Source organism: Neopelma chrysocephalum, unplaced genomic scaffold (assembly GCF_003984885.1).
Source record: "Neopelma chrysocephalum unplaced genomic scaffold, ASM398488v2 Primary Assembly neopelma1_75, whole genome shotgun sequence".
In the NCBI taxonomy this organism is placed as follows: Eukaryota; Metazoa; Chordata; class Aves; order Passeriformes; family Pipridae; genus Neopelma; species Neopelma chrysocephalum.
The window spans coordinates 1,671,090-1,691,583 of NW_020897736.1; the positions used below are offsets into that span (position 1 = coordinate 1,671,090).

Here is a 20,494-nt window from a genome sequence, read left to right on the forward strand (position 1 = left end):
CAGCAAAATGTTTGTAGCTCGTTTCAGTGTTAGTTTATGGGTGTATAATCATCTCTGTCTCAAGAGAATGCATCGTTCTTTTTTTCTTGTCATGATAGTTTACAACAAATCGAAAAGTCTACAGATAGATGCAATTTTTGTTTGAGACCTCGGGCTGCTTTCAGCTGTATCAACTGTAACATAAGCAAACAGAAGGACATCGACAAGTTCCTGGCTGAAATTACATACAAACAGTCATTGAAGTTAGGGCATATTAAAATGCAAATGGCACATTCCAGCTACTCAGTAAGAGGAATGTGGGAAGAAACATAGAACTGGATTCTTTTAGACCTAGATGATTTCTCTGGCAATCAGTGATTTTCTGAGATAAGGGAGAAGGCCCTGTTCAGTAGTGCTTTTTGAAGGAAAAGGGTTTCCAGAATTTATTATGAATGTTACTTATTTTTTAATAGAGTTTCTACCTTAGCCAGTTGTTGTACTAATCATTGTTTTTAGTAAGCTCAATTTGGGACAAATATTTAGTTTATAAATGAGAAAACTGAAGTGGTTAACATTTGGCAGATTATAAGCCAGTAAAGCCATGTCTAATGTGGGAAGTGTAATGTAAGTTTAGTAATGTCATTGAGCTTGTCTGAAATAAATTGTAATACAGTTTTGTTGGAAAAGTAATTGTGGTTGGATGATTTGTGTTGTAGTTGCCTTGTGCCATTAGAGGTTGAGCTTCCAAGGTCAGTTCACGCAGACTGGTTTTGGACAGGTAGGATTTATAACTTGAGCATAGCAGAGCTTAAGACAAACCAAACCACTAAGTTCTGCTCTAGGCAGGTCATGTGTCTACATTTAGGCTTGGAGCAGCAGGTTTAGGCTTGGAGATGGGAGAGGTCAATAGGTAGGACTTGGGGCTCCTGTTCCAATCAGTGGTGGCTGAGGACTATTGTGGAGTGTGGAAAACTGCAGTGTGGCTGGCAGTGGCCACGGTGTGTGTGATGGTGCAAGGGTACAGGGAAGTCCTGAGTTGGTGTTGATGTTGAATTGGGATCAACAGTAGACTCAAGAATGTTTTTAAAACCAGATGGACTAACTTTGGCCAACTGATTTGAGTTAGGGCTGGAAAGGAGCTTCCAGGCCCAACCTTTGTGCCTTTGGGTGACAATATACCAGACTGAATTAACTTCCCAGGAGTGAGACCATGATGCAGAGATGCTCCAATTGTCTGTCTGCCTTTTGGGGACAAGTAGTTTGTTGGGTTTTTTAATTCTGTTTGTTCCCTCTTGCTCTGAAAAGCAAAACGTTGACTGACCGTATCAAGTCCTTCAGCTGAGTGTATTAATTAGCCAGTGTGGTTTACCAGTTGTTTTTTCAGGGAGCAAATTACACATGCAATTTTAACATTCAATAGGGTTTTACATGTTTTTGAGTGTATTAAGCTTTACAGCGTTCAATGGTGAAGGTAAAAGTGCACCTGGAATTGTTACGTACAAGAGTTTGTTTTTCAAACTTTATTTGAAGTCTTAAGATTTGGTACAAAAACTTTCACAAGTAAATGCAACTACTGTGAAGATAACTGACTTGATGTCAGGAATTACTTGTTGAAATAGTACCTAATTAAATATTTGGTACTGTTTTCTGAATTTTTTGTGGTGAGTATTGGCAGGTTTAACACAAGACAAGTCTGGATTGACTCCTGACTTTTCATAAAATCTTATATTTCTGCTTTTTATATGGTAACTTATTTGGCACATCTGTACATAAACCAAAGGAACTCAAATTCCTGATGAATAAAACCAGTGCATTATTAACTTTTGACACCTTCTTTGTTAATATGGTACTGAAGTATGCTTTGGTTATGTTAGACAACTTTTTGCCTTCCCGTGGCCTATATGAAAATGAATTCTTATATGAAAAAAAAGCTATCTTAAATTGCTTTGTTAATGAACTTTTAAGGACAAGTTCTCACACACTGAGTGGCCTAATATATGAATGTTGTTATAAAACTACTGTAGACTAAATAGGAACTTCTAAGAAAGCTGTAAGATTCTGGTTCTGTATAAAATGTGTGAGCTGTAAATGGAGGAACAGATGACGCTTTTGCTCTGATCTTTAGATAAGCAGTTCTCTGAAAATATCTTTGGAAATGAGGGAGAATTAGTGAAAATAACTTCAGTGTCATTTCTAAACTCTCTCTGTTAAGCAGATGGTAAAACTGCTGAGGCATGTTGTGCTGACACCTTGCTGTTGAAACAGCCAGAAGGGCTGAAGGTCCTGCAGAAACACATGTTGTGTAATAACCCTTGATCCAACAGTATGGATTTTCTCTATTTTGAGAGTGCTGGGGGTCTTATATCTCATTGTCATAGACGCCAACTCAAAAGAAATGCCTACGTGTCATATAAAAAAAATAAATCTCCTCACCATCCACCTCTCCCCCTTAAAAATACCAGAGACTGGGACTGTAATGGATTGCATGCAACCAAGTATTTATTGCTTTGCAAGACAGAAAAAACATTACTTTTGGAATCTGCGAATTTGGTACAATCTTAACGTGATAATTGAATTTTGCTTTTCTGAAACTGTTGCTTTCCCATGATGAATAGCATATGCTGGCAGTATTTTCTGGAAGGAGAAAAAGCTCACTTCTCTCGATTTAGAGTTCAAGAGAACCAAATAATATACTCAGAGCAGCATGAAAAGAAAAATACTTGAAGTTGCTAGTCTAGCTCAGGCAAGTTTTTTTCATTCTCATCAAGCTTGTAACTAATGTTGATGTTTGGGTGTTTAAGCAAGAAGAATGTTGGTCTTATAAGGGATCTATTGAGCTCTTGTTTTCTTAAGCAGCAATAGTCCAGATCACTGTTTGTTTTTTCAGTTTGAATTGATACTTATATTCCCTCCAATAAAAGCTGTGTGCTTTCACATTTTGCCATACAGCTGTAGATTTCTGTGCAAAGACCAACATGTGCACAACTAGCTGCCTGTTTAGTCAGAAGAAGGCTGGGAACATACTTGGATTCTAATTCATGCACTAATACCACATAACATGTGTCACTAAAGTTGGTAGGGAAAATACCTGTTATTTCAACGCCCTGGTCTTGTGCAGGAACTGTTTCAAAAGGCTGTGTGGTGAATCCAGCAATTAAGAAAGGCATTAAATTCAGTTAACTGTCTTCAAACCTGATAAATTATGGGTAATGTTCTCAGTACTGCTCTTAAGCATCTGGCCCAGATAAGCGTGTCTGTTTAAAATCTGCTTCTATCCAATTTCTGGTGGGAATTGCAGAGAAAAAAAGAGTCCAAAATCTTAACTGTTAAAGCTTATTAAGTATATATTAATAAAATAAATGAAGATGGGGTTTGGGCTTGGTTATTTTCTTTTGGTGCTTTTCTTTGAATGCTCGCTTTGGCATTGCAGTGGAGTTCTTTAAATGTATTGTGTACAGCGGCTGTCTGTCCTCACATGTTTTTAATAACTTTCTATAGACTAAACCAGTGAATCAGTAAAATACAAGGCCTCTCTGTTAGTGTACTGTATCATTAATTGAGGTTTATGCACTTATGGTTTGGCAAGAAGAAGTTTGAGTTCTGTGGCTGTTAAGAAATCAGCAGTTGACAAGAACAACTGACCCACTTGTCTGTCTTGTCTGCTCTCATGAAACAGAGATCCAAACAGTTTCAGCTCCGTTGGCATTTAGTTGTTCATGTGTGCCATGTCTGTTTTGAAACTTCTTTGGCACTTCTTTGAAGGCAGATACTCAGCTTGTCATAGTGGGACACGTTGCTGGAGATTGTTCCTGCTCTCTGATTTATCTGTTAGTTGTTTGGAGGTCAGCAGAAATCTCCACTGGAGGATTTTCCTCTCTAGCTGGAGGAGAAAGTGCTGTTAAAGGGTTGCTTATCGAGGCTAGCTCTGCTAAAAATAGCAGGAAAGACAGCAGAATAATAAAGTGAATAACAGGAACCTGTACTCAAATTATGCTGGTAACAAACACAGTGTTCTGAGGTTTTCTAAAATAGAGAAAACTTTTGTCCCACATTCCAATAACTTATTTGGAAGGCATGTTCCACTTGAGGATTGCCAAGAACTTTACAAATACTAAGCCTTTTAACATGTCTAAGGTATGTGCTGTGCCATTTTAAAAAGAACCTCATAGGCAAAAATGATAGCTATTTTTTTTCCAGAAACCTGTGGTCTATAATAGCACAGAAAGCTTTGCTTCAGTAGTGCAGGGAAGTCTCAGACTCTCCAGGTATGAAAACCTATTGTAGCTTTCTATCTCAAAGAAGTTTGTGAAGCAAAAAGTTGGGTGTTTTGTATTTAATTTTGCTTTCCTCCCCTTCAAATCTGAACATAAGAGACATACCTGCAGCAAATTGAATTTGAAGTTATGTATCTCTAAATTTCTATCATGATATCAGCCATGACAAGTCTGCAGCTCTAGTTGTGCTTTTTGGAGGTGTAAAAATTAGAGGCAAATATGAGGCAATGATTTTCCACATACATGTGTGATTTGAAGCTGAAATGGTCAAACTTAAGGCAACAGAGCTAAAGAACAAAGGTACCAGAATCATTAAGGGAGGAAGAACTGCTTCAGGAAATACCTATAGCCTTTAATGTCAGGGCTGTTTGAATGGAGGATGCTGTCAATGGGACCAAAAAATGGATAGAATTGGACTGGAGTTGTTAGTACAGTAAAACACTGGCATTGAAAATTAAAATATAGTTGTGCTAGGAGGCAGGTGAAACACACGGTTTTGCCCTGAGCTGAAGGGAATAGATGTCTGCAAAATGCAGAGCCTTGTGCTGGGAAAGACAAACACCATCACCTGGGGTGATGAGTCTGAATAAAAGCTTGTGGTACAGCAACACATTTAGGAAAGAATAGGCACCAAATCTTCTGTTAGCTGGAAAAATCAGGAAGCCTAAAATTCCAGAGGCTGCACAGGGCACACTGTGGAAGACTTTTCACAGCTCCTTACTCAGTCAATGCAAAAAAATGTAGTCTTGTTACAGGGAGTTTTTTTTTTAAATACCATAGGTTTATATATACCTTCAAAAAATTGTGTGCTGTCCTGATTTTAGCACACAGGCAGGGATTTGTCTTCATGTTAAATGACCCATATAATATATTTTCCTGCTTTTGTGGAGGTTTGCAGAGGTTTTCAAATCACGAGTGAATTTGAAGCAACTCAGCACATGCTCCAGTAATCCTGCAAGAAGTCAAGTAAAGTACTTTGTTGATGGTGGTTATTGCTGAATACTGAAATTACCTACGTGGATTACTGAAGTCCTCATTTCTTTGGCAAGCAGAAATCAATGATCAGAAGTAAACTGTACAGTGGCAACTGTGTATTGTGAGTCCCTGCCCTGGTCCAGCAGCACAGGCTGGAGGGAATCAAGCTGTGAAGCTGCTGCATTCATGGTCTGGTCATAGTCAGACAGTCCAGACATCTAAGGCAGGGCAGAATCTTTCCAATAGTACTTGTTAAAACCAAACTCTGCCATGTGTGTAGACAAGAGGTAATTTTTCATAGTTATAACAGATTTTGATGCCAAACTTGAAGCTCCTGTGCCGGGCTTGGGGCCACCAGAATTGCTGGAACTTCCAAAGCACTCATCACAGATTAAACTTATTTTTGCCTCACGTTATCTTTGACAGTAGCTGTGTTATTTGGAAAAGAAAAAACATGTTTATACATGCCTGTTTTAAACAGCTGCGTGGGCTAATAGACATTGTCAGGTGCTCTTAGGTGGAGGGTCCTTTAGGACGATCTTTCTGCTGGAGATGCTGAACAACTCTCCTGTTTTTTTTTAACATTAGTCTGTCTTATTTAATAAACAGTCTAAATCTCCACCCCCAGCTCCCTCAAAATCCATTTTGAAGAAGGCAGAACTGTCCAAGGCTTTGAGTGTTGGGTCAATCAGAAGTTGACTTTTATTGCCTGTAATTTCAAGGTGCCTTCAGGTTCTTAGAGAGCATGGCTGTGCTATCAGGGTGTTGGGATATTGTTTTAAAAACACTTTGCAGCTTTCAACTTTCTGTGGTTTTTGTTTATTTTTATTTTCTGTAGACTCGAGATGATTTTCTTGGACAAGTGGATATTCCTCTTTATCAGCTACCGGTTTGTATTTTTGTTTGCTTGTGTTTTACAACTGTGATAGGGAATAAATATTTCTGTGTGCACTGTGTGAGTCATCTAAGGAGCTTAACTGTACTGATAATACAAGTGATTAAGTTCTCCTGCTCTGTGGGTTCTTTGTTTTATTTTGTGGATTTGTTAGGGGTTTTTCAGTGCTGATATTTATTTAAAAATGGAGGTTACCTTGGGTTTAGATATTGGTTTCTGCTGCTACAAGAGTTAGAAGTGCTTTTAGCTTTTTCATAGATTAACAGTCTTAAAGATAAGAAGAGATTGTAATTACTGTAATTTAAAATATTTTCTTTAAAGTCTGTAAATTTACTTTTAATATTTCTTATTCATATAACCAGGTACAAAAAAGGGTAAGTGGGAAATAGAGCTAGCGTTGCTTTGGACACGTTTTTACTGGTTTTTATATTCCTTTTGCAAAGCACATGATTAGTTTTTTTTAAAAAAATCACCAAGAACATTGAAACAAATAAGCTTTTTCATTTTCTTCTGAGGTTTCAAAACATTAGTAGATAGTAACAGGTTTATCAGCAAGTACTTTAAAGACAGAATAGTAATCATGGCAAAACCTTTCCAAGAGCAGTTGTTGTTTTGTTCTGTAGTATACACAGACACTGAGAAGTAACTTTTTTTCTTGAACCAGAGCATTAGGCTTATTACTAAGATTAAAACTGGTATTGCTGTTGCTGTACCTGAACCTGTAATTTAAATTTTAAAATGTTATAAGGCCTTTAAAGAAATTAATTGTAAGTTTATGATAGTATTCTTTAACTTCAAGTGCTTGATAAAGATTTGTCTTGAAAAAACTTGTCTTATTCCAGACAGAAAATCCAAGTATGGAGAGACCATATACATTTAAGGATTTTGTTCTTCATCCAAGAAGGTTAGTAAATAGCACTGGAAATTCTAACTTTCATATCTAAACAATGTTGTTGTGTATTCAGTTGTAAATATGTAAATATTGTCTAAATTTGTCTCTTTTTATCAAAGAAATTTGAGTGTCCATTTGTAAGATATTGTGGTTCTACTAAAAAGTCACAATTTGTTTAAATACTTCTAGATTATTTAGTAAGAATAAATCATTTTTCTTCAGGCTATGATATAATTTGCATTGTAACTTCATCTAACCAATTTACTGTTTCACTTAACAGTGAAAACGGAGGCCAATATTGTGCATTAACTCATTTATCCCTTTTCAACTTAAAATTGTTTCCTGCCTTCCTGTTTCTTTTGTTTACCTGTTTCATGTGAACAGTTTCATGTGACCTTTATAATAAGCATATAAAAAATTACACTGAAAAGCAGCTAGACATTTAGGAAGGCCTATGTTAAAAAGGCCTATGTTAAAAAAAGACAAGGAATTTCTTAATTGATAGGTAACATTTGGACACTGATATTAATGGTAAACCTTTCATGTTTGTTTTTAAAATGCAGCTTCCTAAGCTAAATCTGAGCAGTTTTTAGCAGTGAATTAGTATTTAGAAATAAAATACATGAAATGCATATCAATATTTTTCAGTTAGTAGGTTCCAATTTAGAAATAACAGCAGAATATGTGGGATCTGTAGATCTTCCTCAGCCAGAGGTATTTTTAAAGTATTTTACACTTCTTGATTTTTAGTAGATCAATGGTTTTAAAAGAGTTATTGAATAACAAGCTTCAATTTGACCTCCTATTTTTCTGAATTTAACATTTCCTGTTCTGCAAATGAATGAAGAATAATATTTATTATCTCTACATGAATGAACTTCAGTTGTTTTTTTATTGAGGACCTGACCTCTTCACATGAGTTTGGCAGTGCCTTACAGTCTGAGATTCTGCCACAGGTTCAGGCACTTCTCTGCCTTGAAACCTTGTGGTAACTTTTAGATGCTTCAGTACTGCTAATGCATGTTCTTCAACTCTGCTCATATCTGCATTTACTTAGACAGGAATATTAATAGTAAGGTTACTACCTTCCAATCCCTGAAAAGTATGACTTTTACTGTTTGCATTGGAAAGTAAGAGAGTTGGGGACTTCCTCTTTCAAATGAATGTGGACTTTTCTCAGACCTAGATAAATATTAGACCTTTGTGATCTGTTTTGGGGTTTTTTTCCCATTTTGATGAGTATCCAGTTGACTCACTGGTGATATTTTCAGGACTCTTGTTTTTTTTTTTTTTATTTTACACCAACAGTCAAATAAATGAGAAAATTTGGTGGATTTCTTTACCAATTCAAAATACTAAATAAAATCAACATGGGGAAATGCTTTTTTGAGGCTTCTAATGTTGTATTATGCTAAATACAGAGAGGCAGATGCTGAAGTGTGTGAGCTTGCTGTAACTTAGTGTTAGGAAAAGTAGTTCTGCAGGTTGACATAATGCTTGATGGATTGTCTGCACACAGTCGAATTCTTGTAAATATATGAATTAACTTGTCTTTATGTTCTTGTTCTTTATTGTTATGCCTTGGATACTAGGGAAGTTTTCAGTAGAGTGAATTGGAAAAAAGGTTTTCCAGTTATGGTGCATAATATCAAGATGCATCTGGAAATCTAAAAACTCAATACTATTATAGACCTCAATTAATTAATAGAACTCAATTAATTAATTATAAAAAGGCAAGTTTGTGTGAAGAAATTCAAGAATAATCCTCTAGTCAGCTATTTTATTTCCTGGGAACAATTTCACAAGTGCACAATCAGATCATTTTATTTTCTCTTCTGCAGCCATAAATCAAGAGTTAAAGGCCACCTTAGATTAAAAATGACTTACTTACCTAAAAACAATGGGTCGGAAGAAGAAACCACAGAACAGGCTGAAGAATTAGAGGTGGGAGAAAAATGTGTTTATTGCTGAAAAACAAATGTTAGGAATCACTCTAAATATAAATGAGCTATAAATAGTGTTTTAGAAACAAACCAGTTAAAAGTGATTGCTTGTATCTTGCATAAAATTGTAAGTCTGAGTCTGTTGTAGGTTTAATGTTGTTTGACCACAAATAGACACAACCAATTCTGGTTTTAGAATTTCAACTCTCTCCAATTCAGAGATATTTTAACTGCTGTATATATGTAATCTTTTGTAAGCACATCCAAGGTAGATTAATGGATTTCTTTTAAAGACTTACCTCTATTCAGCATCGCCACCTTTGCTGTAATTAAACTTTGTTACAAAAGGGTATCCTCATACCCTTTGTTGTACATAAACCACAGTATGTACAGCATAGTATTCTCCTGGGACATTGGCAGCGTATGTATGAAATGACATTTGTTCACTTTTTTAATGTATTCTATGAATGCTGTTCATTTTCCTGGAATATCATCTTCTGATACTAATATGTTTAAGGAACTTAAACGAGTTTTCTAAATTTCTTAAATAAGATTTCTACATGCATAATTTGCCCTGTCCATTTTTGAGAAATGAACGTGCCAAGCCAAATTTACTGGCTTGAGATATGATGGAACTACACCTTAAAAAGGGGGAGAGCGGCTTAATAAATTGAGATACTTTTTTCAGCTTTGGTAATATTGAAAGCACTTATGTTATATCTCTTAGCCTGGGTGGATTATATTGGACCAACCAGATGCTGCCAGCCAGCCCCAACAGCAGCAGCAGGAATCTCCCCCACTGCCTGCAGGCTGGGAGGAAAGGCAGGACATCCTCGGCAGGACCTACTACGTCAATCACGAGTTCAGAAGGACACAGTGGAAAAGACCAACTGCTCAGTATGTGCTTTGGCCTGAAAATTCAAGTCTTGTAACTGGTTCACTCTAATCACATTGAAAGCAAGGGGAATTAGTAGAGGGCTTTCCCTAGCTTGACTTTCAAGCCTGTGTGGGCAATGGTCACTGGCTGGAGGTCATTTTAACTGCACTATGGACTTCCTTTGCTCTGGAAGTATTTGTCCAAATAGAAACTGGTTGCAATTAAAGAGATAATAACTGTAGTAATGGAAAGGAAATTTTTCAGTTTCAAACCTGGTTCTTCCTTCCCATCAGGGACCTCATTAAATTATTTCCCCTGTTTTTCCTCAGTTATTTTTTTCCCCTGGAATGCTACCTGGTTCTTTATTTTAACTCACACGTCACGTTGACACAAACGCTTGTTCATTTTAAACAGCTCACATGAAGTTTTGTAGTCCAGACTGTTCCTTTTTCCTCTGCCAGAGTGACTGTGATGTGTGTTTTAGCTGTTAGCCTGGCTTGCTGTTGAAAGATAAAACGTGGCTGCTGTGTGCTGAGTTCTCCCCTCCCACCCCACCAGGGACAATGTGGCTGTGGCAGATATGGGCAGTGTGCAGCTGGAGGCCCAGCACGTGTTCACTCACCGGCGACAGATATCAGAGGAGACAGAAAATGTGGACAACAGAGATTCCCCCGAGGTAAAAGAGTAAATCTCTTAAGTATTCCTGAAATGCAAGTGGCTTTTTAATCTAGTCTACTCAAAAAGCTTGTCTTAACTCTTTGTAACTTGAAACTGCTTTCTAAAAACATTTTTTCTTTATTTTCTTTTTAAAGAGCTGGGAAATCATAACTGAAGACGAGGCAACAATGTATAGCAGTCAGAACCTTCAAATACCTCTCTCGCAGAGTAGTTGTGATATGCAGGCTCATCTTGCAGAAGAATTGAGTAACAGACTTACTACCTCTGGAAGTTCAGCTACTGGCCAGTCAGCAGCCTACACTGTAAATTATTTTTCTTGTTGTTCTAATGTAGAAATATCTACAATATTTTGCACAAAATGTTACTACTGGTAGATTTAGATTCATAAATATTTCATTTAGCAATTTTTTAATTTTATCTTGAATGCAGAGCTTTTAAGAATAGTCTTTTTACTATAGAAACCCATCTAAACAAACATTTTATTCTTCCCTACTTTGCTTATATGAATTTCTGCCTGAGGTTAAAACAGGCTTGTGTGAACTGTAAATCTACTTCTTAGTCCAGTGTCATAGGACTGCTGAAAACTAGGGATGAAGAAAGCTGTCTATATCCTGACAGTTTATTTCTAAAGGAGTTGTGCTATGTGGGTGACTTTTCCCACTACAACAACTCTTAAGATAGATAATTTTTCATTGTGAATATTGGGATGAGGTTTTATGATTGGGCTGAGCAGACCTGCTGATTCCATAGCAGTGAAAAAGGGAGCTTGCCATCCAGTTCCACAGTCCTTGTGCCAGTTGTGAAACTCGTCTGACCTCTGGCTGAGTCTGTTCAGCTTGCTAAGCCAGCAGAAAACTATTCTCTCTTTTCCCCAACTCTGTTTTTTTGCAGCTGTAGCAAGCTGAAACAGCATGCTGACTTGTCTGACAAATACTATGGTGGCAAAGGGAAGCAGCAGGAGTACATAGCCTGAGATGAAACTTGTCTTTTTGGTGGTAGCAAGCAATTAAGCTCAGCTGTCTTGTGAAACCCGAGCTCCACAAACAGCCCGGTAACCTGATCCATGACCTGAGAAATCCACTGTCCATTGAGGAAAGCCCACAGAGGTGACCCAGGCCATCTAGTCTGTTAGATTTGGGCAGTGAAGTAATCATTAGCTTTTGTGATGTTGAGGATGCCATTCCAAATGTAAATTTGGGATTGACATTGTTTATCTGAGTTTGTACAAATGCATCACTAGCACTAGTTGCTGGAAATAGCCAACCCAGAGTAAGGAGACTTTACTTGATCTCTGCTATTCAGCATCCAGTGGGTAGCAAGAAAACTGTTATTTCAGCTTGCTTGGGTGGCCTGAGCAAAGATAGAGGCTGATGTTCAAATTATTTGCTAGAGTCAGATAGGATGACATTCTTGCCTCTCTTCACCTCCATTGCCCACAAAAAAAAAAAAAAAATTAAAACCTTAATCATGGTTTTTCTTTGAAGTATTCTAAAAGGGTACATAGACAGGGAAAAATCCTTCAAATAATCAGGGAAATCCTGGAGCAAGATGAATTACAGTTGCTTAATTGTAGCAAATTAGGTCTAAATATGGCGCTAGACAGAAAGGTGAACGCTTATGCAAAGTCCAGCCTCTATTATTCTGTTTTAAGATTATAATAGGCACTGTGAACCTGATGTTTCTAGCTGTGTTAAAACAGGAGTTTCAAAAATATATTAAATCACTGTTTCAAAACAAATACAACACTTTGTTCCAGATGAAAACTGTAATGGTTTGAAGTGTAATAACCGTTGTTGACTGTTTGCTGCCATCCTAAAGCTGCTGCTAATAATAATAGCTAATGTGTCATTTCTCTTCACTACTTCAAGAACCATTCCAGCAGAAGAGGTAGTCTGCAAACATACAGACTTGAAGAGCAGCCTGCACATCCAGTGGTATGTCATTTTCCAAAAAACACAGGCTTTTATGTGTATTATTTGCTGACATTTCAAATGAGATTTGGCCTTCCATGTCCAGCAGCTGTCCTGACAAAATGGCAATTATGAATCTAGTTCAGTTGTAAAGCTTTCAAGTTCCAACCTTGTTTAGCATTAGCTTGATGCATGGATAGAGCCTGCAGAAGTAAGGCTCTCATGAAGATACGAGTTTTGTTTTTCAGATTGTTTGCCTTATAATTGTTTACTTTTAATTAAAAGCTATACCGTGTTATATTATGTTTTCATGGTGACACTGCAAACCATGAGCTCCTAGCCAGAAGTACTAGGCTGGATCAGCCATGCCTAAAACAGGTTTATAAACGAATTATTTTACATGAGGAGCTTGAATTTTAAATAAACAAACAAATAAAAATCTCTTACTTCAAACTATTCAGTAAGGACCTAAATACTTCTTATCTATTTTATCTGGTTCGTAAAAGTAATGAACCTTCTGGATTATAGTTTTGTTGTTTTAATTTGACAGAGGAAAACCTTTTCACAGTAAGTTTCATGGTTTTCTTAATTGTTTTTCATCTGTTATTACTAATATTTAGTTACTGCCTACTTCATCTGGATTACCCCCAGGCTGGGAAGAACGACAAGATGACAAAGGAAGATCATATTATATAGATCACAATTCTAGAACCACTACCTGGATAAAGCCAGTTGTACAGGTACTGTCTCGTCTAATATATTGATGTTTTTATTCATTTAACCTTTTAAACATCTCGCATTATAGAAATGAAGTTGAGAGACCTCTTTGACATAGAGCCTACGAAGGGCATAAACTAGTAAAGCACTACATAAAATATCTGAGAGACTGCAAGGAGAGTTAGGAACAGTAATATTTATGGCAAGTCACTCTACTGTGAATGTACCAAGGAGGTTTTCTGGAGTGATAGCTGACTGAGAAGGCTGAAAGGCTTTTTTTTAACCTCGATAGCATGATCAGTGATTTTTAGTCGATGTTGTTGATATTAGACTAAACAAATCTGTGTACTGTCTGGCACTTGCTTTATGAAACTGCTTTCATCAGTTAAAAATATAGGCTAATAGAAAAAAATATATTGCTTTACAGGGCTTTGATTTGATGTGATTTTTTTTTTGGTCATGTACCATAGGTTGCTACAGAAACAAGCCAGGTGTCTGCTGCACAAAGTATTTCTATAGGAAGACAGCCACAAGCAACATCAAGTGACTCATCACAACAGTCTTCTCAGCAGCAGCCTGAAATGGAGCAAGGATTCCTCCCTAAAGGCTGGGAAGTCCGACATGCACCCAATGGGAGACCATTCTTTATTGACCACAACACCAAAACTACAACATGGGTAATGGGCAGCTGCTCTCATGGACTGAAATTCCAGTTCCTCTCAAATCAAAACTGTGCTACTTTCAGCAAGCTTCTGTATACATCTTTAGTGCCAAGATAGCTGTGTCTGTTAAGGAACGTATGTAATGCCAAGAAATTTAAAATACGTGAAATGAGTAGGAGATTATCAGTTTTACTACTTGTATTGGTATTTGAAAGTTTAGCTTGAAAGGAGGAAAATACGAATCTGTTTCGCAGATGTAAAGTACCTCCTAGATGACATTGTAAAGCTTATGTGTGCTGTTAACAGAAATCAGTTTTGTAAACTTACCTTCAACATGAAATCCATTACCTTGAATTTATCACAGGGAACAATGTGGATATTTTGGAAAGCAGACCAGGTGCAGCTACAATGTGGATGAGGGAGTTGTACAGCTGCAGTTCCACAGAGTGGCACTGCACACCACTTGGCAGTGCTGTTAGATGGACTTAAACATTTCAGGATTAGGTCAGTATTACTGACAGGTGAAAGGGAAAGAGAGAAATGCATTAAATGGATTCAAAATGAGGATTCTTTTCTCCGGGTTTATGGAAAGAACTCATTTAACACAACCACCTGAGTGAACAACAAAAAAACCCCACCAAACCTAAAAAGCACAAGGTGTGCCAGAAACTGTATGGAAAGAGTAATTTGACTCCATTACACAAAAATTGAGTTGAATGAGGGAGTTCTAGTTATATATATGTAAATAGAATAAACTGAGAGGACACTAGAAGATGATTGTAAATTACTGGAGTAGTGAGAATCCCCAAGGATTCCCCTGGCTGCAAAACACACAACAATTACCTAGTTGGTGCTAGGCATATTATTTACACAATCATTAGTAAAGAGGAAAAAATTAAAAGCAGAACAAAACAGCAAAAGGATTTTAACATGCTACTTGTTTTCTTTTCAAAGGAAGATCCAAGACTGAAAATTCCTGCTCACCCGAGGAGAAAGACTTCCCTAGATCCAGTAGACTTGGGCCCATTACCAGTAAGTAAACTGGTTTATATTTGTTTTGCAGATGAAACAGTGTAATCGTTTAAATTAGTATTATTGACATTTGCACATGAGAAAATGCAGCCTGCTTTTTTCTACAAAAAATACTCTATTTTGAATTCCAGTGCTGACAGTAGATTGGGGGTGGGGGAATGCCCACAACTGCAGATCATGTTGAGTTCTGTGCAAACTGTATGATCAGAAATTTATAATTCTTGCAGCCAGGGTGGGAAGAGAGAACTCACACAGATGGAAGAATATTCTTCATAAACCACAGTATGTACAACATAGTATTCTCCCCCACTGATCATTTTATTTCTGAACATTATCTAAATGGAACTTAATGGAACTAATCAAGAAATGTCTTGCAGATACAAAGAGAACACAATGGGAGGATCCCCGACTGCAGAATGTGGCTATAACTGGACCAGTAAGCATTCCTTATGTAGATTTTCATGTTTTTCAAGAATACTGTTAATAGCATCCAAATAAACTCTTGTCATTTATCAGATATTCAGTCTAGAGGGTGAAACTTCCAGGGCCTTTGAACAAAGCATTTTTATTTTTTCTTAAAGACTATTTAAAAAGCTTTCTGTGGAAATGGTCTTTAAATGCCAGAAAGAAAAAGCAGTTGCCATAGTAGTAAGAAAGTTCCCCCCTGAGGGGGAGGGATTTCAAGTGGGTAAAAAACTGTGTGTTTTTTTATCCACACTAGCTCAATTCAAGAAGTAAACTCGAGAAAAAAGAAAAAAAAAACTCTTAAAAAGGAATGAAATTAATTGCCAACTGAAAAAATAATTATCTATCCTTGATACTTAATCTGAAGTGCAAAATCACCAGGACTAATTGCAAAGCTGGTACACATTATAATTATAGATGGGTTTTAGTGTTCAGCTGATATGTGTGTTTATTAATAGCCCACGTATGTAAACAGCCTTCCCTGTTCATGGAAAATAGAGGGGTTTGTAGCCAGGTCTCTCATGATACAGCAGGAAAGACTCCGCGTTCTGGACGTCACCAGAGGCATTTGGGTCACTTTGATCTGGGCCAGTCAGGGATCTCAGTTTGTTGCACCAGCTGATGGTGAAGTGCAGGATAAATTCTATGGAACTGCTCTGAACAGAGAAGTGCTTTTCATTCCAGATGTTTATAAATTGAAAGTCTCCCCTGCCACTCGGTAAAACATGTGTTCCTGTTATCTCAGAACTTAAATGCATTGTCCGTGTTTCACAAACGTAGACTGGTTTATATTACATGAATTGTTAGAGGATCTCAAACTTTTTCTTTTTTTTTTTTTTTTCTTTTTTTTTTTGTTCCCCTCCAAGGCCGTGCCTTACTCCAGGGACTATAAGCGGAAGTATGAATTCTTCAGAAAGAAATTAAAGAAACAGGTCAGTTGTCAGTAGGACTCTGGCAGGTTAAGAAACTTAGGCCCCTGAACAAGGGAAAAGTTGGGTTACAGGGAAGGTAAATTTACTGTCTGATCACAGCTACATTTGTGAAGCAGCAACTTGGTAGATTAAACTAGCATTTAATCTAACAGCAGGGTTTGTGACTTTATGCAGTGATGAGGCTGCAAGCAATCTAATTGAAAAAGTAGGAGTTCCAAAGGTTTACAAAAGTCGTGAACCTGAAAGCAGACCGGCAATAGAGAAGTTTGGAAATCACTGATCAAGCATATGGTAGTTTTTGAAACTCAGAATATGGAAATGGAAGTTCTCCAAATAGATTTTACATTGTCCATGTAGAAATCTGTGCTGTCATTTTGATCAGGGTGGGTGACTGAAACAACTTGTTACAGCCTTAAAATCTGAAGTTTATGAATCTCACTGGCAAATTGTAGTTTGAGGTGGCAGTGCCAGGTGTATTTATAACACATAGCATAAAAGACTGTAAATAGCATCTAGACAGCCAGATAACAATGAGTCTCTGCACAAGTGCAATCAAATTTTGTGCCCTGGGGAGATATTTTACATATATAATAAATAAAATAGTTTAGATCCACCTTTTACCTACCAGGTCTGCCTATGCATTTTGAGCTGACATGTAAGTTGCACACAATTATATATGCACTTAATTTTTTGTGTTCCTGGTCAGACAAGCTTGGCATTCATTCACATGTCATTATGCTAATCTGAGAAATGATATACAGCTCAGCCACTCAATATAATCGTGGTAATTTAAGAATTAAATACAACTGTACATTTTGTCATACGTAAAAGAATGAGGCACCTAGCCTTGTAGTTAGAATATTGAACTGGAAGGTGAAATAAGCCAGGTAAAATGGTTCCAAATAATTTTATGTGAGTTTTTTTTTACTGTGAGTAAAACTGTGAGGTTTTTTTAATCAAGTTTGTAATATGATGAATGTTCAGTGTCAAAAAAGACTGCATGCCTTGCTGTGTGCAGAACAACTGCCCATATGCTGTTATTGGTAAGAACTTACTTTAACTGTGCTTTCTTAGTATGAAATAGGACTTAGAATCTGAAATTCCCCCTAATTGAATTGTAGGTAAATAGGGTGTCTTCTCAATCATACTGTGTTATGTTTCCAAGTTGTTTAAGAAAAACATTTGTGTGCCCTTCCGTGTCTTTTTACAGAATTTGCATACTCTGCAAAGCTATGAGATGCTGGATTTTGTTTTATTATTCTATGTTGTCGTATTCTCTTTTTTGTAGAGTGATATTCCAAATAGATTTGAAATGAAAATTCATCGCACAACAATCCTTGAAGATTCTTATAGAAGAATTATAGCTGTAAAGAGAGCGGATTTCCTTAAAGCAAGACTTTGGATTGAATTTGATGGGGAAAAAGGTTTAGACTATGGAGGAGTGGCCAGGGAATGGTTCTTCCTTCTCTCTAAAGAAATGTTTAATCCTTATTATGGATTGTTCGAATATTCAGCTACGTAAGTAATACAGGTCTGGAAGACATGAAGACTCACCTGGGGAAAGCAGATCAAATGTATTTCTCAGACCTTCTTTAAAAATGGAATTACTGCCCCCTCACCTGCAACTGTACAGGAGGGTTTAGTTGTTAATAAGTGCAATAATCTGCACCTTGTTGCTTGTCAGCAGAATGCTGTGGAGGCAGTACCTGCATTTTGTTTTTTTGCAGCCATCTAACATAAGCCATGTCCTCCTTGCATGGACAAGGGTGTGCTTGCAGCCATCTCCTGCTTAACAGAAGAGGCAGCACTTAACAAATAATGCAGAGTATGTTATTCTGACTACTTTAAAATTAGTAGCAGTTAATCCCTTCTCTTTGGTATGCCTTTAACTTACAAAGGTGTTTTGTGGTGGTTGTTTCTGATACGCTAATTGTCTTCTGTTGAGTATTGTTACATATCAGATATTAACATCATGAAAAGCAATAACTGATTTAACTAGTCATGTCTTTCAGATCTTCAGATGTGAGACTGTTCCAATAGTACAACATTTTGTTTTTCTTTCTCTTCCCTGTTCCCTCCCTCAACTTCAGAGATAACTATACTCTGCAGATCAATCCAAACTCTGGACTTTGCAATGAAGATCATCTCTCTTATTTCAAGTTTATAGGTCGTGTGGCTGGCATGGCTGTTTACCACGGCAAACTTTTGGATGGTTAGTATTAATTTTATGTAATATAATATTTAGATTAATATTGTGGCTGTTTTGAATCTCAAGTTACATACTGTTGAATTTATTTCTTCTTCTTTAAAGCCTTTTTTATTCGTCCTTTTTACAAGATGATGCTCCAAAAACCAATAACACTACATGATATGGAGTCTGTGGTATGTAATTTGCTTTATCATGTATGTTAAGATTTCGTGTTCCTTTTAATTCTTCTCTCTCTATATATGTTTAATACATTGTGAAGGTTGAAAAGACATGATTCAAAGAAATATGTTACTTCAGATAATGCTGTGACATCTTATCACCATTTTGCTGTGTGAGACATTTACACAGATTGCTGAGTCTTCAGGTTTCAAATGTCTTTAGAGCCTTGTACAATTCCAGATTCCCTGTACCCACTAGAGGGTTACCCTGGGTAGAAGCATTCACTGGACTGTAGTGGAACCTCTTGCAGCTTAAAAGGTGGTTACTCTATTTTCTGTTTACTATTTTGTAATTCTTTCTCAGGATAGTGAATATTACAATTCTCTGAGATGGATTCTTGAAAATGATCCAACAGAACTGGACCTCAGATTTATAGTTGATGAAGAACTTTTTGGTCAGGTTAGTGTGTTTATTTAAAGTAGAATAGACAAAACATCAAAGAAAACATTTGACCTGTGAAATTAGCTGATTTTATCTGTGTGGTGTTAAGAAAACCCCTTCATTCACTCAGCTGCTTTTTGCTCATGCAGTGCTTTTAACCTGTCTGGGATGTGATAAAGGACTCAGAAATAAACAGAGTTTTAAAAAACTGCTTAGGCTTTTTTCTTAGATATTACTTGCATTGAAATGTAGCTGTTGCTGTGAAGGCAACCCAAGACTAAGGTATCTATAGTCTCATTACTTAATCTGGAATAGAGGTTGTTTTTATGTGATTGGATGGAAAGGATGAGCTGTTTTGGAAATGGTTGGAATCACTGGGAGATAATGCTTTTTCTCTAATATATACTAGAAACCTATAGAATAAACAAGTTTGTTATTTTGTAGAAAGCTATCAAAGATAAGTCATACAAAACCTGTGGTATTTCTATATAAAAATTCCAAATTACAGCTGCCAACTAGATCTAAGTAGGATAATAACCTTTGTGCTCTTGTGTAACTGCAGTGATCCTAAGCAGGAGCAATGAAAATGTACATCCATGATCAACTGAAAATCAGATATTTGTTTACTGAGGTTCTATTAGTATAAATCATTATATAATAGAGATGCATATTGATTCACTTACTTACTGGGACCACTGCTGAAGTGGTTCTGTAATTGTTTTTCCATGAGATTTGGAAAGAAGGCTGTGTCATGGAATATGCAGTTAGCCAAGTCCACATTACTGGAAACTTGTGTGCTGACTTGAGTGGTGTATTGCAGCAGGTCAGAAAAATGGAGGTTTCCCCACTGCAGTCTAGCATCCCTGAATAATACATTTTTTCTAAAAAGAATCAACCAAATTCTCTTTATCACATGACCTGTGAGACTGGATCTGTTTCTCATGATTTCCAAATTCTGCAGTGTTCCAGAGTTCCCTGAATTACCTGATATTAACCCAGGGGTTCTGTTACACCCCTGTCTCGTTTCACACCCATTCTCTGTCTTGCATTTAGACCCATCAACACGAACTGAAGAGTGGTGGATCAGAAATAGTTGTCACCAACAAGAACAAGAGAGACTACATTCAGTGAGTACTGGTCACTGTGTGCAATGTATCCACCTCTGCAGGGACTGTGGTTTAGCTTTATTTACAAAAAGAAGTTGTTGCTTTTTGTATATAAATCACTTTTATTTTAAAAGGGTTTGCTCTCTTTTTTTCCCTGCAGTCTTGTAATTCAGTGGAGATTTGTGAGCAGAGTACAGAAACAAATGACAGCCTTTAAAGAGGTATAGTTTTAATTACAAAATAAATTCTTCTAAGAATTTGTTACAACTAATGTCAAGCTTTTTTGGACGTCCTGAAGACCCACAGATAATTTTGTTATGTATATAATGCAAGGTATAAAAAAAAGGC

General features: G+C 36.8%; 1 protein-coding gene across 2 annotated transcripts in view; it reads left to right on the top strand.

Annotated features, from left to right (window-relative positions):
- NEDD4 (neural precursor cell expressed, developmentally down-regulated 4, E3 ubiquitin protein ligase) overlaps positions 1–20,494 on the top strand; it is a 53,221-nt gene that overhangs the window by 27,077 nt on the left and 5,650 nt on the right. For both annotated transcript variants that reach the window (XM_027688355.1, XM_027688354.1), the window contains 19 exons: positions 6,067–6,117; positions 6,966–7,027; positions 8,857–8,959; positions 9,686–9,855; positions 10,394–10,511; positions 10,648–10,815; positions 12,382–12,447; positions 13,044–13,163; positions 13,611–13,817; positions 14,757–14,834; positions 15,062–15,116; positions 15,212–15,270; positions 16,166–16,231; positions 17,520–17,749; positions 18,322–18,443; positions 18,543–18,613; positions 18,963–19,058; positions 20,094–20,167; positions 20,307–20,367. In XM_027688355.1, coding sequence (XP_027544156.1) covers positions 6,067–6,117; positions 6,966–7,027; positions 8,857–8,959; positions 9,686–9,855; positions 10,394–10,511; positions 10,648–10,815; positions 12,382–12,447; positions 13,044–13,163; positions 13,611–13,817; positions 14,757–14,834; positions 15,062–15,116; positions 15,212–15,270; positions 16,166–16,231; positions 17,520–17,749; positions 18,322–18,443; positions 18,543–18,613; positions 18,963–19,058; positions 20,094–20,167; positions 20,307–20,367 — 1,977 coding nt within the window. The remainder of the gene's footprint in view (positions 1–6,066; positions 6,118–6,965; positions 7,028–8,856; positions 8,960–9,685; positions 9,856–10,393; positions 10,512–10,647; positions 10,816–12,381; positions 12,448–13,043; positions 13,164–13,610; positions 13,818–14,756; positions 14,835–15,061; positions 15,117–15,211; positions 15,271–16,165; positions 16,232–17,519; positions 17,750–18,321; positions 18,444–18,542; positions 18,614–18,962; positions 19,059–20,093; positions 20,168–20,306; positions 20,368–20,494) is intronic.